The following is a 16451-nucleotide window of genomic DNA, read 5'->3' as shown; positions in this document are numbered from 1 at the left end:
GCAAAGATCTAGTAAATATCGTCTTTGCTCCGCATTTACATTGATAGCAAATACTTACAAAAGTGATGTTTACTTCGCTTTGATGATATTTGGACATGAAATAAACTTGATGTTTGCACACATTTACTATAGCGTGACAAATACGAACAAAAATCAATTTTACTTTCGCAGTAAATAGCAGGCAAATATATAAATTTGCCTCATGAAAGGAAGGATTTGCACTGATGGAAATACCATATTTGCTTTCGTTTGGTTATGTTTGCTATATAGTCAAATGTCATATTTGGCCAGTATTTGCAAGAAAAGAAGGGAGGGCAAAATAGTAAATTTGCCTAGTCTTTACATGCTCTTTACAAAAAGAAGTGCCAGTGAACATTCACTGATCATGAAAGCCTTTGTTTGAACAAGCATTTAAAACGTTGTGCCAAACAATCAAACTTCCCCTCTCCCCAATTACTTGTATAATGAAAAATGAAAATGGAAAACAGAGAAGGAATAAAATAAACAAAACAAAATGCATGCACACATTTCAAGCTCTATGTAATTATTTATTTTAACAATGTCACATGGCACCATGGAATCAAAAGAAATATTATAAATATCTTGAAATAGAAGTAAAAGAAAAAAAAAACAGCTAAGTACTTTGAAACAGTCTTAAAAAGGGCATATAAAATGCTTTCTATTTCTTTACCGGTCATCACTAACTTAAAATCAATAACTATTCTCACATGGTAAGCAGCTTAAAACTTTTTTAGAACAGTAAGCATGAGAATGCCTACCATACTTAATGTTCTTGATTGACTGTTCGTAACTGTTAAATGAATAAAATATTAAACTTGTACATGCCGGTAAGTATCTTTAAATCTTGTCAGAAGGCAAACAGCTAAACATTTTAAAACAATAAGTATAAAACTCCCCCAAACATCTACATAAGAAATATTATAATTATGATCAGTTAACTGTTTTAGTGCATGTATGTGAACATTTGGTTAACATGAATCAGCCATTGTCACAGACAGTTCAATGCACATTTGAAAGATGAATGACAGCATGAAACGCCTAATTTACAGTAGCTTGTTCACAAAAATGAGGTTTTTGCATAAAAAAAGACAACTAAACATTAAAAAAAAGAAAGCACTCAATCAAGTACAATGTACATGCAGCTTTCAGGAAAACAGTACTGTAATAATCACCACTCAATAGTTGAAATTTCCATTTCAAACAATTAAAGTTCTCAAAAAGTTTAAAACAAAATAGTATGAGATTTTAGTTTTTTTTTCCTTTAAGCTTTAGAAATGCAGTGATGCACCCCATTATTAAACAAAAGGAGGGCAGAAGGTACCAGTTATGCTAGGGCAAAGGAATGCCATCAGGTGCAAAGGAGCTCAAGATTACATGTTGATGTCTTTTTGCAGTCCTTCTACAATGTATGTGCTGCCTTTCAGTAAATGGTGTGCATACATGTAACCTGCATTAAAGCAGGACTGCGCCACTGAAGTGTGCAGGTGCTAAAGAATTTCTTTTCTAAGCCTGGGCTTTCACAGCCATCTCTGTTTCCACTCTCCTCTTCTATCTCTGACATGGAATACTTAGACAACATACATGTAAAGTCCACAGTCACGAATTTCTGGAAGTGATCTTTTTCCTTTACTGTTAGGATGTGGACTGCTCTACTGCAAGCTTTTACTCTCTGCCTCTTTTTCTGTGTAAGAAAAATATATTTAAGAAAATTATTTATCAATGATAACTCTTGAGTCACAAATTGACAATAAAATGTGGGTTTAAAAGAATACCAATCTAAAGACCACTCTTTCTTAAAGTCTTTAAACAGAAAGGCCTAAGAATCTATTTAGAGACAGTAAACAGTGAGAGCTATGCAAAATGCATGAATCATTGTACATGTATGTATTTTGAATGTGAATGCACACAAAATATCATGCGCATAACAGTTGTAGCAGCTAGAATTAGAACAACTACAATGTGTTTTTTTTAAATAATGTAACCAAAATACACAGTCTTTAATCTTCTTGTTTTTCTTCTTGCGCTTTCATGTAGGAACCTTCTGCTTGCATCCATAGCTAAATAGACTCTGAATATTTAAATTACATTTTGTATTCACATACACTAATTGCATTTAATTGTACAAAATTCTAGAACACTGTTGAATTGTAAAAAAAAATTACCATATTTAGACGGCTTCGGACCCTCTGCTCCTTCGAGAGATGTTGACTGCATTTCTTGAGTTAATGACACTTTGCCTTTACTTTGTCTGAAATTGGACACCCATAGCAGCTACAAAATAATAATAATCCAAAAAAATCAGTTTGTTCAAACATGGCAAAGAGACATATTCTTAGATTTAATCAACACTAAACTATTCAAAAGATGTATTCATGAGTGTTTGAAATAAACTATTCCAAACAAAAATTAGAAGGAGAAAGACTTGGGGTAAAGTTACAGTAAAACTACATGTATAATCTGCACCTTTTTGCACAATATTTATGTCAAAAATTAAATAGCAGGTGTGGGTTATCTACTGAGACATCTGTGGTTGGAGTTCTCAAGAGCTCACTTAATGTTCATAAAACTTCTAGGATGTCACAGAATAAACACCACAAACTGTTGTTTCAGATTTCAAATTTATCAATGAGATCAGTAACCATGCATACTCAACAAAGGCAATTAAAATTATACTGATGAGATTAAATTTTTTAAACCAAAGAAAAATTCAGACTAGGTTCTGCAACTATACTTCTAACAAAACAGTTGATAGAGTACATTAATTTTGTGAGAAAGAAGAAAAAAGAGGGTTTACTTTTTATGGTGCCAACTGGCATTTCACGGTCGGTACTTTGTACACCAGCTTAAATTTGCAAGTAAACAATCTTGTTGTCAGGTTCATTGAATCTAGGAGAATAAATATAACTGATTATTATATAAGCATTTGTGCCTGCCCAAGCAAAAAAGCGATATTCTTTGAATTGGAAAAGGAAATGTTGGTTAAATGGCCTTTCAGCTTGAGAATATTATTTAACTTACAAGTGACCAAAGAAACCCTTTTTCTCTCCTCTGAAAAACCTCAGTAGTCAATTTGTGGTTCCAGAAAATACATTGTATCCGTACCCTTTCCACTAAGGGATCTTTCATATGACTCCCCTCCTATCTAAAAAATTAAATTTAGCTTCATACATTGCTTTATATGTTTGGATCTTTGAGATCCTCTCCTTCCCTTAAATTTCCAACCTCTCTGTGGGGAAGTATTAATATTTTCTGGAGCTTACAAACTTGGTAAAACATTTGATTACAACTTCACATATACTGTAACAAAATTCTAAGATCTGATTAGTATTTATGGCGAGCCCTGTTTATTCGCCAAATTGGGGCGTGTGCAGCTTAAAATGCCCAATAGCACATTTGCATGTTGCCGTCATTTGACTACTATTATTTAAATTTTGAATCCCCAGTGGGTTTGAATTTAAAACAAATTGCTCTAATTAAAATGATAAAATAGCTGATAGTTTTAAGAGATCGAGGATAAATGTAATACCAAGTAAATGCATTGTGTCTAAAATACGGGCAACAAATGCAAGGAATGGTTGGTGTAATAAAAATATTTCGATATAATTCTATTTCATCTTCAGACTAAGGTGACAAACAGGTAGCTTAGATTTTACTGAAGGATGGTACATTTGCACATGAAAATAAAAAACAAAGATGGAACTGTAAAAAAATGGCATAGTTCCCTGCTTGCTTTTAGACCGTTGTTCAAAGATGGTGCTGTGAACGCTTGATATGGTAGGCTTCTTTGCAAAGTAATAGATTCCAATTGTCATCGCTGTTTATTATCTTTGTGTTTGCATGCCTGATTTGGGGAAGAAATTATCTGTTCCGTGCATTAGCAGGTGGGTTGTTTCTATTGATAAAAATGTCCAGTAGATTGTATTAAGTATCTTTGTTTTGTATTTTCATGTGCATATATTAAATGCAATGTACCAACCTTCAGTATTTAAATCTAAGCTGTTTGTCACCTTAGTCTGAAGATGAAAATAGAATTATATTGGAATATTACACCAACGATTCCTAGCTTGCATTTGTTGCCTGTATTATAGACACAATGCATTTACTCGGTATAACATTTATCCTATACTATTTTGTAAGTACACTATAGGACTTTGTGTCATCCATTTCTCTGTAAACACTCAAGAGAATAGCAAATCAGTCTCCTGCTCCATAGTTATCTGCGTTTTTCAATCACATGTGAATGATTTTAGACCAAATATCACAAATTGAACTATTAAAACTCAGCCCTATTACCAGGATGAATTTATATAAGACAAACAACCAAGTAGCAAAGATAAAAGCTCTATTTCAGAGGAATGTTAGTATGTTTGGTAGGCAGTTTGATCCTCGCAGTCTTACTTACCGTTGTATGCCTCGATAACACCAAATACCGGTGTGGATGACGCTGTGGGCGATGAACGTTCCTGGTTTAAACTGTCAGTGAAAGATGGGCTGTTGTTCGAGGACGTTTTGCTCACTGTCTACATGTATGTGGCGGTTGGTCCGTTCGCGCTGGAAGATGATGGCTGCGTTTGGGATCGCGAAGCTCGAGGTGTACTTGTGGATTACTGTTTGCATCCCTCATGTTCAGAGTCCCGTTTACTCTTTGCCTGTTTGGTTTGGTGATTTTGTTGCCATAATATTAAGAATGAACTAACAGAAAAAAAGGCGACAAACTGTAGGAAAATGTTGAGGAAAATGGCGCTCCGAGGTTTGAATGGGTAAATACTCACCACGTGACAGCCATTGACATTTTTATTGGCTAAAACAACATAATGACGTCGAAATACGGGAGAACCTGGTGACGAATTGGTACATCTCGTGTTCAATAAATAAAGTAGCCAATTAGCGTAAAGCCTTACCACTGACACGATTTTTGCCGGGAAGAAGCGGGAATTTTTAACGCGAATGAACGCGAATGTCGGCCTCCAGCTAATCGAGAATGAACGTGAATCTTTTTGGAGAAAGAATACACCAGAGGAAAAAGCGAGGATGTAGGACGAAAGAAGAAAACGAAAGAGAAAGGCGAGGTCTTAGAAAAAGAAGAAAACGGGAAAAAGATTGTGCTTGCACTTGAGGATGATCAAGCGACGACCACGGAAGATTTGACAGCACGATTGCTCTATGTTGTGAGAAAGTGCTAAGCAAAATGGCTGACTTTACATCGTCGTGAACAGGCAAGTCTTAAAGAAATCATCTAAATCTTTCTTATAACACCTTTTTGTACAATCTCTTCAAAGTATTGATATCATGGTACACCAGTTGCAAAAGCTGATAACAATTGGATCATTATTGACTTACGGTAATACCGCTGGCTATTTTGAACAAAATCGACCTACAATCTTAAAGCTTAGGGCTGGTTCACATGAAAGGCAGGTGCCCCGGCTAACCACGCTACCCGGCTAACCCAGCTACCCTGGCGAGCCAACTTTTTATACGTTTCTCACAGTCGGATCCAGGTGAGGGGTTAAGGGGGTTGCAACCCCCCCCCCCCCTTTGCACAGCATTTTTTAATTTCTTTGAAACTTCATAAAAATAATAGAATAAAATTGTTTTATTCGTAGTTGTTTCACAATTGCCGGACTGATTGTCAAGTTAGGAAAAGATAATGTAAAATTTGCGAGTGTTCAATAAGAGCAATACTCTCTAAAGAGCACTTCTCAGATCTCACTTTTAATGGCTATACATTACTCTGAGAGATTCAAGGTAGACAAGATATGCGAGGGCTTTGTAACAGCTCATACAAGAAGACTCGTTCATGCTACATTGTTCAATATACGAGACGAGGCATGAAGAAAAACGACAAATAACTATTGTTGTTACTTCTGTCCCTTTTAATCATGCATAAAAAATATTAAGGTATACAACCCCCCCCCCTTTCAGGAATTCCTGGATCCGCCCCTGTTTCTTTTGAAACCACATTGAAGCGTTAACATACTAGGCGGGAAACCCACCTTGTCCTGCGCACTCGGTCTTTTTACCGGGGCACCCTTCTAGGTAGGATAGCTTTTGCCATGTAAATTGCCTGGGCTATCCTGGCTTGCCGGGATAAGTTTTTGCATGTGTTCTTAATTTAAATTTGAAGTTAATGGCATAAAATGTATAAATTCTGGATCAAAACAGTGCTATTTAACCAAAATTAGATCAAATTAGTTTTATCTGTTGACTGGAAAATATTTATTTGAGCAACAACTTATTTAATAATTTGAAATTTTCTTAGGAATGATTATCCTTATTCACGAAACAACAAATTTAATTTCACTTTGGTGGCCAAAGACTGTTGAATTTTGATTGAGTTCCTCCAAAAATAGACGCAGTAAATTTTTAAGAGCTTGCGCATCAAAGTATAATAGGTTTAAAGATGGCTAGCCTTAATTATTCAGTAAAAAGTCATAATTTTCTTCAATCATTTGCATCTACATGTACCCGGTACATGGTTTTCCCAGGCAGTAACACACTTCAATGACACTGTTCTCAACTCGGGTAGAAGGGCTGTGAATTCTGCATGTTAAGGCGGGCTATGTTCATCCCTTCTAGCCGGGTAACTCGGTTAGCTGGGGCACCCTCCATGTAAACAGACCCTAAGTCTTAATGCTGGAGTCAATGTAACCTCCCCCCCCCTTACCCTCCCCCTCCCTCACCTCGGTTCAAGGTGGGGATTAGTCAGGAACTGAAAAGATTTAAGGGAAATTGCACCCCCAAAGGGGTGGAGGATTGGGTAATATTTAACAATTATTGGACTAGGTTTAGCAAAATATTGTGTGTCAGTGGCAAGCAGATCGGTTATTTTGTCGAAGCTGAATTCTGAGGCAAATACATGAAATTGATCTGCCGGACACTGACAGATCACAATATTTTGCGGAAACCAAGTTTAATAATTGTTTTCTGATTTGATCAGTAAATTAGTTTCGCTCATGGGAACCGCTTGCTTTTTGACAGACTAAAACCTAACTGCACCTTCGATAATACAAGCTGTTGTTATGAAATGTAAAATTCTGTTTGTTTATATAGACTGTTCACAGCCCTCTATTTTTGTGTTTTTGATTATAAGTATAAATTCACTGCTCACTACATGTAGTTCATTGTTCATTGTCTGGGGCTTCATGTGCCCCAAAGAGTGAATTTACATCACTCATATGCTCTCTTTGCATTGGTTTGCTTAACTAATAACTTTGAAAAAATCCTTTTAAGAGGGTAGCAAAGGGTTTATGTGTGACACATGATAAGGGGAAAAATAGACCATGATGCTTGAAAATAGCGAGAAAAAATACTGTGACACAATTGAAAATGGAGAGAAAACCCTCCCCACAGAAGGCTGTTTGGGTTAAATTCCCCCCCCCCCCACTCTTCTGGAAATTCCACATAATTTCCATATGTTCCTTCAAATAATAATTTGGCTTTTGAGCCCCCCTTCCTCCCTGAGAATTTTCAATGACTATGGATATTTTCTGGAACTGTACAATCCAAGATCTCAGGCTAGGGAAGCCCCATATGGTGGGAGCATTTGAGGACTTTGGTAGGCAGACAGCTTCCTCTTAGACTGGGGAATTTGTTAATAATTTCTTTGAAATTAATCCCAATACTTGTGGACAAGATTGTAGCCCGTGAACAGGCTCCTTGGGTGTGTGAAAATAAAACTGGTTAGCAAAACTAACTCACCATATTTCTCTTAATGTCATAGTCTTTCAGTGAGGCAAAAAAATCTCAGAAAAAAAGAAAAACAGTCACAGGCAATGATAAGAATATAATTTCCTTGTATAATTTTAATTTTTGTCTGCTAAGATGACAATTTGTCTAGCAGTGATCAATACTGTGCAAATATGTTGTAAGTTAAAGATTTTTTTCAGTCTGTGGTTCATTAGACACAATCCATTACCAGATATAGAAAACATGCCAAATAAGGTTATCATTACCATGGACAGTCCTTTGCATTTTGGCCATGTTTTCAAAATTGACATAAATATTTTTAGTTGTTTTGTGTATTTTGTCAAGTCCTGCAGGCTTGCCATAAAATAAACAATAGACCTGAAAAACTTGATATGTTAATTGTTTAATTGCTTTTTTATTCAGCCTTGGCAAAAGATGAATCACACTTGGTGAAGGAAAATGAACAGGCACAAAGTATCCAGCTCAGCCATAATAAAGATGCTGGGGTTTCTGCTGACAAATCGCTGACAGATATAAACAGAAGACACCTCAGTCATGTCAAAGATCCCAGGTGTTCTAATGACCAACCACTGCTACTGGGATGTGTGGTCTTTGGCCAATGCTACAATATGTTTTATAGCCAGGCATGTTAGTTGCTGTTAAACAATTCAAAAAATATCTATCGTCAAAGTTTTGAAAGTCACTAAAGAAGCATAACTCTTAAAACAGTTAGACAACCCCTGTTTCTCCCCTGGTTACATCAGTAAATAATGACTCCTTTTTTCACAGGTTAATGATAGAACCGAATCCCAGCAGATAAAATTTCATTCTCTTAGTGGATGCTTTAATAAATTAAGACAGTTTCAATAGAATTCCATTAAAGGAAAGACCAGTCATTTTTGTTACATACAGTTGAACCCCAGTAACTCGAACTCTGAAGGGAAACGAAAAACAGTTCGAGTTAGCGAGGTTTTCAAATTAACTGAGTAAAAATGACTGAAAAGTGTGTCCAAGGGAAATAGAAGCTAGTTCGAGTTAGCAGGGTTGTTTGAGTTATCTGAGTTCGAGTTACCAGGGTTCTACTGTAGTTTCCACTATTGGGTTTTCAAAATGTGGTCGTTTTTAGGAAGCCCACTGTCAAGATGTGGTCGTCTTTAGTCAGTCAGTGAAAACTACAGTAGAACCCCAGTAACTCGAACTCGGATAACTCGAACAACCCCGCTAACTCGAACTAGCTTCTATTTCCCTTGTACCCACTTTTCAGTCATTTTTACTCTGTTAATTCGAAAACCCCGCTATCTCGAACTGTTTTTCGTTTCCCTTCAGAGTTCGAGTTACCGGGGTTCAACTGTATATAACAATGTAAATACCAATCATGATTGACAATAAATAAGCAAGCAATTATTGTATTATTTTCTTGAAACCCTTTTTATTATAGACATAACCTTCACATAGAAAAAAAAACAGTTGAGGATTTACTGATGTAACCATGTTTTTTAGCCCAAAGGTGACAAGGACGAATAAGAATAAACAAGAATTTATTATTTTTTCTTGAAATGATCAAATCCTTCAGTTGAAATAATGAAAACGAATTATTGAACAATTTGAATGTTATTGTTGGTATTCAGCTTTCCACTTTCTTCATGAGTATCATAAATGACTGTAATGGAAACTTTCTGAAATCCCTTTCTCCACTTTCAAGCAGTGGTTACTTTATAGAGATGAAATATAAAATGAGCTGACTGTTGGGCCTTTGTCCAGCAGTTTTTTGTTGTCCTGTTTAAATTTAGGCAGAGGCACCTGGCATTATCAGGAACAGATCTTTTTGCGTTCGACGAAAGAGAACGCATTCCTAATTTCAAGTGGTGTCCTGTACACATACTGGCTGTCCTGCGTATACCAGGGGGAATTTTGGAGCTAGCATAAATGCCTCGCTTTCAAGTTATCGACGCCCATTTAATGGGCATACACACTTGACATCACACTAATCAATGCTTATAACTTGCCCACAAGTCGGTTTGATAAGACCCAAAAAAACAAGGGAGAGTAGGGCGGTGGGGATGGCCGGGTGGTGGGGAGAGACACCCAACGATCAATTTTATGTCTAAATAGTGAAAATGGCAGTAAACAGACAACCATCGAAGCTCCTGTCGATGGCCACCCATGAGACAAAAAAAGTATTCAAAACTATAACTGCCTGCTTACAGAAATGATTTTCAAAAACTAAGATTTCAAAAACCCGTATGGTTATACCATTGCAGCCATAACTAGAGATGCATGACCACCTATTATAGGGTTCGCTTGGAGAGCTTCCACTGTAGTATACTATATATAGGTTTCTTCCGCAAGTGGGATATGTGCCAGAACATACGGGAGTTTGGTCGTCATGTTTTCATGGTAGGGAGATGATGATTTCAAGCCTATAGGCGGATTCTTGTTGATCGTCGAAGTCTGATCTACACGTGAAAAATCATTGAAAATTTTATAGTAAGCTTGGGGAATAGCCTGCGAATACAGCCGCCACTCATCGCTCCCGCTACTTCGCTTTTCGCGTGTGAAAACACGAAACATTGAAACAGACTGTTCTTCCAAAGAGAGCAAATATTAAGAAGAATTAAAGTGAACCATGGGCTCCTGAGTGAACTGAATTTAAACATATGCCTCGGTAGCAAAAATTTGGTTAATTCACATATTTGCTCCCTGGCAAATGTGAGCGTAATTGAGGCAAAATTATTTCTTTGACACATGCGCACATCTATAACAAATGTACACGTTTGCTTGTATGGCAAATCCGAGAAAATTGACCGTAAAGTTACTTATTTGTATCTCGCGCAAATGTGATGTAAACCTAGTGCAAACAATTTATTTTGCACAGTGTTTACTTGAATTTGCATTAAGTAGAAAACGTGTAATTTATACACAGAAGGCAAATGTTTAACAAATGAATATGAAAGTTAAAAATTTGCCTTGTGAGCAAAAGTGAGGTAAATAAGGAGCAAATGCCATCTTTGCGTCACATTTGCACAAAAATTCATTAGATACAAACATTTGTGTTTACAAGGACTTTACAACTTGAGCAAATTTAGTGCAAAGATAGATGCCCAAATTTGCATCATATTTGCTCAACTTTCAAACTTGAGTAAATCCATTGTTTCGTCCAGTGTAACTTTTACATATGCCGTATTTCGTCAAATAATAGCTGTTCCTCGATTAATCGTCCCTCTTTGGTGGAAATAGTTGAAACTATCAAAATTTGCGTTTTATCGTTTATCGTGCTTTGAACAATCCCGCCCAGGTGAAATACAAGCCTCTCTCTAACCAGGGGTTGGGCAAAGGGACAATGAGATGACTCACATTTCAGGCTATAGGGCGCTGAACGTTCGATCTGATGTTATATTTTACTTGGTATCTTTCTCTTTTGCAGAACAAGGTATTGAACATTCTTTACAATATGGTTACGAATGACATATTCGAGATGGCAATCCTTGGGATGATTGTGCTGAACATGTTAGTAATGATGTGGCAACATTACGGCCAGTCACAGATGATGGCAGATGCTCTTCATATCCTTACACACCTTTAAAATCTAACAATAACTATATAACTTAAGCTCTACTTGGCAATTTCTTCGAGCAATTTTCTCTACAAAAGGATAACAAAAAGAAAAGTCAAAGAGAATAAACAGGGACGGTGGAACGTTCTTCCAACTGATGGGGCTAACTAGTGACTTGAAGTGGTGTAGTGGTGGTAGTGGTGGTGGTGATGGTGGTGGTGGTGGTGGGGGGGGGGGGGGGGGTTTGGGGTCTTAAGAGCATCTTCTCATAGTAATTCTTTATTTTCTGGTAAATATTTGGAGGGCGTAAGCCCCCTCCCCCAAGCCTCCCGGCTCCGCCGTCCCTGATAAATTCACACAGTAGGAAGAGGCGAGGAATGCTAAAGAACAAACATTGAACTTCTAATATTATTATTATATTATGATATCATCATCATCACCATCATCATCACTAGGCTTTCTCTTTTCTGCAAATTATAAAAACTTATGACTAACGATACACTGCAGTATTAAAGGATTTTATTCTGGTCTAATAGTTGTTACAGACATTCTTTGTTACGTTTTGTGTTACAAGAGGCAACAGAGATCTAGTTAACAATGTCGTCATTTGCTTTGAAAAGCACTCTGAGGAAAACACGTTTATGAGTTATTTATTAGTTAAAAACCTGTAAAATGTATAAACATTGTTTTTAGTGCTGTTTTCAGAGAAAAAATATTTTGCTTAAGTCCCGGGCTTAAGTTTGCATTCTTTTCTGTGTGGCCAAGGAGTTAATCTCGGGACTTTTGAGGATGGAGCTTTGGTTTTTTGTAAGAGCAACACCCTTAGCACTCAGCGACTCTGCCGATCTTAAAACTTTCCGTAGTAGGATCGTGAGAATCGAGGAATTGATTACCAAAGAGAAATTCTCCAAACTAAAAATATAACAAATGCATGGTGACATTTAGCAGAATATGAATGTTGATATCAAGGCTGAAAGATTTCCTTAACTAAACCTGTGACGTCATGTCCAGGAAACACAAGTGTTCAATTGGATTTTCACCGCACTCTTCATCATGGAAGCAGGAGTCAAGCTCATCGCTTTACGTCATCACTACTTCTCAAAGGCGTGGAACATATTTGATTTCGTCATTGTCATTACTTCTATCATTGGTAAGTGTAACAAAATGACTGCACATGTAAAGCCTGACCTCAAGGCTAAGAAAATTAGAAAAAAAGCATTCGTTCATCCCTGGGGAGCCAAGTTTTTGAGTTAAAATTTCGTGGAAGCTTTGCGACTTTCAGAACCGCAATGATGAACAGAAAGATCAGACCACAAGCAAACATGTTTGCCAGAAGAATAACCAGAATGATGGCAATTTAATGTTTTGTAGAAAGGTTAGGAACATCCTTGTCGTTTTTCTTTACGTCTCTCTCTTAAATGGGTGGGGCTCCTCCTAAAATGTTCTACATTGGTATAGGATTTAATGGAGCCGAAACCATAGAAATTATGGAATTATACGCATTTTGGGCATTCTACTGATGAACGGTTACGGAAATTAGATATTTACAGGAGCAACAATTGTGTTCGTGGTCTGTCCCGTTAGAATTGTTAAATGGTCGCGGAAGCGATCTCATTTGTGCACGGAGTCTATCCATCGGTTGACGTACAATCGTTGTTTTTGATCTTTTTTGTTCTGTTGTGATCGCTCTCTTCATCAAGGCAATACGGAAAGGCGAGAAACTTCTTCAGATCTGCACCTTGGCTCTCCCATAAGATTAACGAACACTTCTCATGTAATCATTTATTTCTTCATGTATTTCCTGTTGCCATGCCTTCTTCGAATTTAATAACAAAGCTATCCTCTCCCACTTTGCTCCGACGAAGGACAAAAGTGCGAAGCGTCAGCATTACAACTCCCTCAGGCAGTTATTTTACCTTTATCGACTCCCGTAAAGTTGATTATTGGCTTTAATAGTAACGAGCCTCATTTAGACAATTTACCTCGTTTATTTCTTTAGGATTGGCAATGGATGAGCTTACAACAGGTGATAACAGCATTATAAACCCAGGTCTCCTTCGCGTCTTTCGGGTCGCAAGGGTGGCCCGGTTACTCAGGATCCTGCAGTTTGCAAAAGGAATCCGTCAGCTTCTGGTTGCGCTCATAATTTCGTTACCAGCTCTCTTGAACGTGGGCACACTACTCTTCTTGATCATCTTCATATACGCCATCATTGGAATGTCCACCTTTGGCCATGTTAAGAAACAGAAAAACCTGGACGAAACGGTGAACTTCGAGACCTTCGGCCGATCTATGATGCTGTTATTTCGCTTGTCTACAGGTGCTGGTTGGAATGATATTCTGGAATCGCTTATGCTTCGTGAACCGGATTGCGATCCGAACTACGGGGGATTCCCTAACGGTAACTGCGGGTTCCCCGTGGGGGCAGTCATTTACCTCGTGTCCTATATCTTCATAGTTTTTCTCATCATTGTGAACATGTACATTGCTATCATCCTAGAGAACGTGAACAGAGCACAAGAGGGTGGGCTCGTCATATCCAAAGAGGACCTCGATAGTTATTATGAAAAATGGTCCTCGTTTGTAACGGATGGAAAACAGTATCTTCTGGTAGATCAGGTCTCGGATTTCGTCGCTCTTCTAGACGAGCCTTTCAAAATCTCCAAGCCTAACGAACAGGAGCTCGTCCGAATGGGAATCAATGTGAGGATGGGGTACCGTGTGCAGTGCTTCGACCTTCTCCGCTGTCTGGTCAAACGGCATTTAGAAAAGAAAGGTGAATCGCCGCTTGCCTTTGAGCAAATAGCGTCCAAGTTGGAAACACATTTTAGAAGACGAGGGGTCAGGAAGAAGTCGCGTATAAGCAAATCTCGCTCGGGTTCCAATGAAATATCCAGTACCGAAATGTCCTTCAGTGACACTGCGCCTTCTCCGATCACAGCAGCTGATGGCAATGGTAGTGATAATACCGGGGATTCTCCAAAAAGGAATACGGCTGCCCCGCGTGCAAAATACCGGGATCCTCTGTCAGCCGCTTTAATAGTTCACAGCGCCATCAGGCGTTTTCTGGACAAGCGCAGGACCCGAGGGGTGGTAACATTTCCGATGTCAAACGGCTTTTCCAGTGACAGCGTGCCCAAGTGCTCGTGCAGTCCTCTGTCTTCGATTTCAAGCGATCAGGAAGTCAGCGATTTCATGTTCGGTCTCGACCTCGCCCCCGGAAACGGAAGTAGATCTCAGCTTTCTGTTGATAGCGTGCGCAGTAGTATTTCACCTGCGTGCTTGTCGTATGACCCGTTTGACTCGGAAGGTGATGATGTATGATGATGATGATGATGATGATGTTGATGATGACGATGTTACATTGAAAGATAACTTGAATCATTTTCAACGAGTCTAACAAAGTAAAGAGTTTGTGGGCTAGTCTTCGTAGAGTACCTTGATGGTATTGACGATGCTGAGCGAGGAACAGCACTGATTTAGATAGGTTCTTGAATTTTTCCAACGCTTTAGCCGAGAAAGTTATTTGTTGTATCAGTCCTACATTAGGAAAAACACTTCATGTAGCGACCAGGTCACATGGATAAAGAACAGACCATTTCAAAATATGGATTCCTTGTCCCGGGGGGCGGGACTTCCATTTAAAAGGAACAGGGATGCCCGTCGGAAAATGTGAATCGATTAAACCCCTAAAGGAGAACGATTTGAGCGTTGCTCATGTGACCATTTCCATGCCTGATCGGTCTAGACCGCCAACTCAGTATGACCTCCCCCCCTTTTTTCTTTTTGGTGGGGGGGGGGAAAGAGGGAGGGGGGGGGGGGTGGGTAAAAAAGGGGGGGGGGGGGGGGGGGGGAGAGAAGAGAAAAAAAAAAAAAAAGGGGGGGGGACACCCCTCCCCCCTCCCCCCCTCCCCCCCCCCCCCCCCCATTTTTTTTATTTTTTTTTTTTTCCCCTTCCTCCCCCCCCTTTTTTTTCCCCTTCCCCCACGAAAGAGGCCTCTGCGGAGGAGAGAGCAGTATGACGGTGATTTTAATTTCTTCACGTGCAACCCAAAGCAAAACCATGTTTGCTAAAAATATTTTGTGTTTTGTCCTGAACACTCAAAGTGAGACCAAAATCCGTAATTTGCACCCCTAAGCGAGGCGATATCATGTGAACATCCTTGTCCATTTCATACGGGAGTCCTTCCTGGGCTCCTTTAATCCAACATTAATAGTTTACACTTAGAAATATGTGCCCAAAGTAGCAAAATAGTTTAACAATCGAGACCGAAAGTCCAACCTAATATTCAGGGTGAGAATGGTTTGCAAAAAAAATGAAGAACAGTGGTTTGCATTGTTGGACGAAGATGAATGCAATAATCCGAATTTGTTTTCTTTTCACCGAGTTAATAATTCTAAGATAATAATTATTATAAAATAATTCGTATAATTAATGAACAGCTCGTGTGAATTTTCCAGGAGGTAGCTGCTTGCATGCTTGCAGACATTTGATTGTAGGATAATCAATCAAGGCAGAATAACAGAAAATGTATGAAGCACTTAGCCGAAAACCAAAGAAAAATCGTAAAAAAAAAATGATAAGAAATTTAATGTTATTCAACATTTAAATTATATCAGCTGGTTGTGTAGTAGCCATTTTTATTATATATAGTGAGGATATGGAAAATACGCCACTACGGTCCCGGATGTAATCTCGTATGAGCTTTATCAGTGATCTATTTTCCAGTAAAACACTCGCGTCTATACAATAACATCCCCTACATGTCTTTCCTGTATTGGGACGAAAGTGATCAAGAAAATTACTATCATACTAAAACACGATTTTCTCCCCCGGCTTAAGACCTAACAGAGTGTCTTGTTTCGAAAGGTACTTAGAGGTTTAGGAATATTTTAACTGTCTAGTTATTTGTAGAAACGTTTATACGATTGACATGAAATATGTAGGCTCTGTGGCCGGAATGTGATTACGAAGTAGTTCTGGATACCTGAAACTTGGGCTTTGATCCCAGACGTGAGTATCAAACAATGCTTAGAATACCCAATTTCACCAAATTTTTACTTTAGTTTCTATATGGATTTACTATTTGACTGTAGAAATAAAATGTTGTTGAATAGAGGTTACTGTTACGATATTTTTCCTTCCCTCCTCCCGGGCTGGCGGGTCGTCCTCTCCCTCTCCGCGTCTCCC

The 16451-nt window shown here is 38.4% G+C and overlaps 1 protein-coding gene and 1 long non-coding RNA gene across 2 annotated transcripts in view; one reads left to right on the top strand and one right to left on the bottom strand.

Moving 5' to 3' along the window:
* Positions 1-14602, top strand: part of LOC144636095 (sodium channel protein 1 brain-like) — a 39113-nt gene extending 24511 nt beyond the window's left edge. The window contains exons 21-23 of the mRNA XM_078495238.1: positions 11132-11285; positions 12285-12410; positions 13260-14602. Coding sequence (XP_078351364.1) covers positions 11132-11285; positions 12285-12410; positions 13260-14584 — 1605 coding nt within the window. The 3' untranslated portion in view covers positions 14585-14602. The remainder of the gene's footprint in view (positions 1-11131; positions 11286-12284; positions 12411-13259) is intronic.
* On the bottom strand, positions 578-4743 carry LOC144636101 (uncharacterized). Its single transcript, XR_013567465.1, has 4 exons — positions 4424-4743; positions 2816-2907; positions 2184-2292; positions 578-1702 (listed from the first exon to the last, which is right to left on the bottom strand). It is a non-coding gene; the product is annotated as an uncharacterized LOC144636101 (long non-coding RNA).
* Positions 14603-16451: the final 1849 nt, after the last annotated feature.

This window comes from Oculina patagonica, chromosome 13 (assembly GCF_052425735.1).
Source record: "Oculina patagonica isolate OP01 chromosome 13, crgOcupat, whole genome shotgun sequence".
NCBI classification, from domain to species: Eukaryota; Metazoa; Cnidaria; class Anthozoa; order Scleractinia; family Oculinidae; genus Oculina; species Oculina patagonica.
The sequence above is the reverse complement of the archived record's forward strand: the minus strand, read 5'-3'. Positions and strand labels throughout refer to the sequence as shown.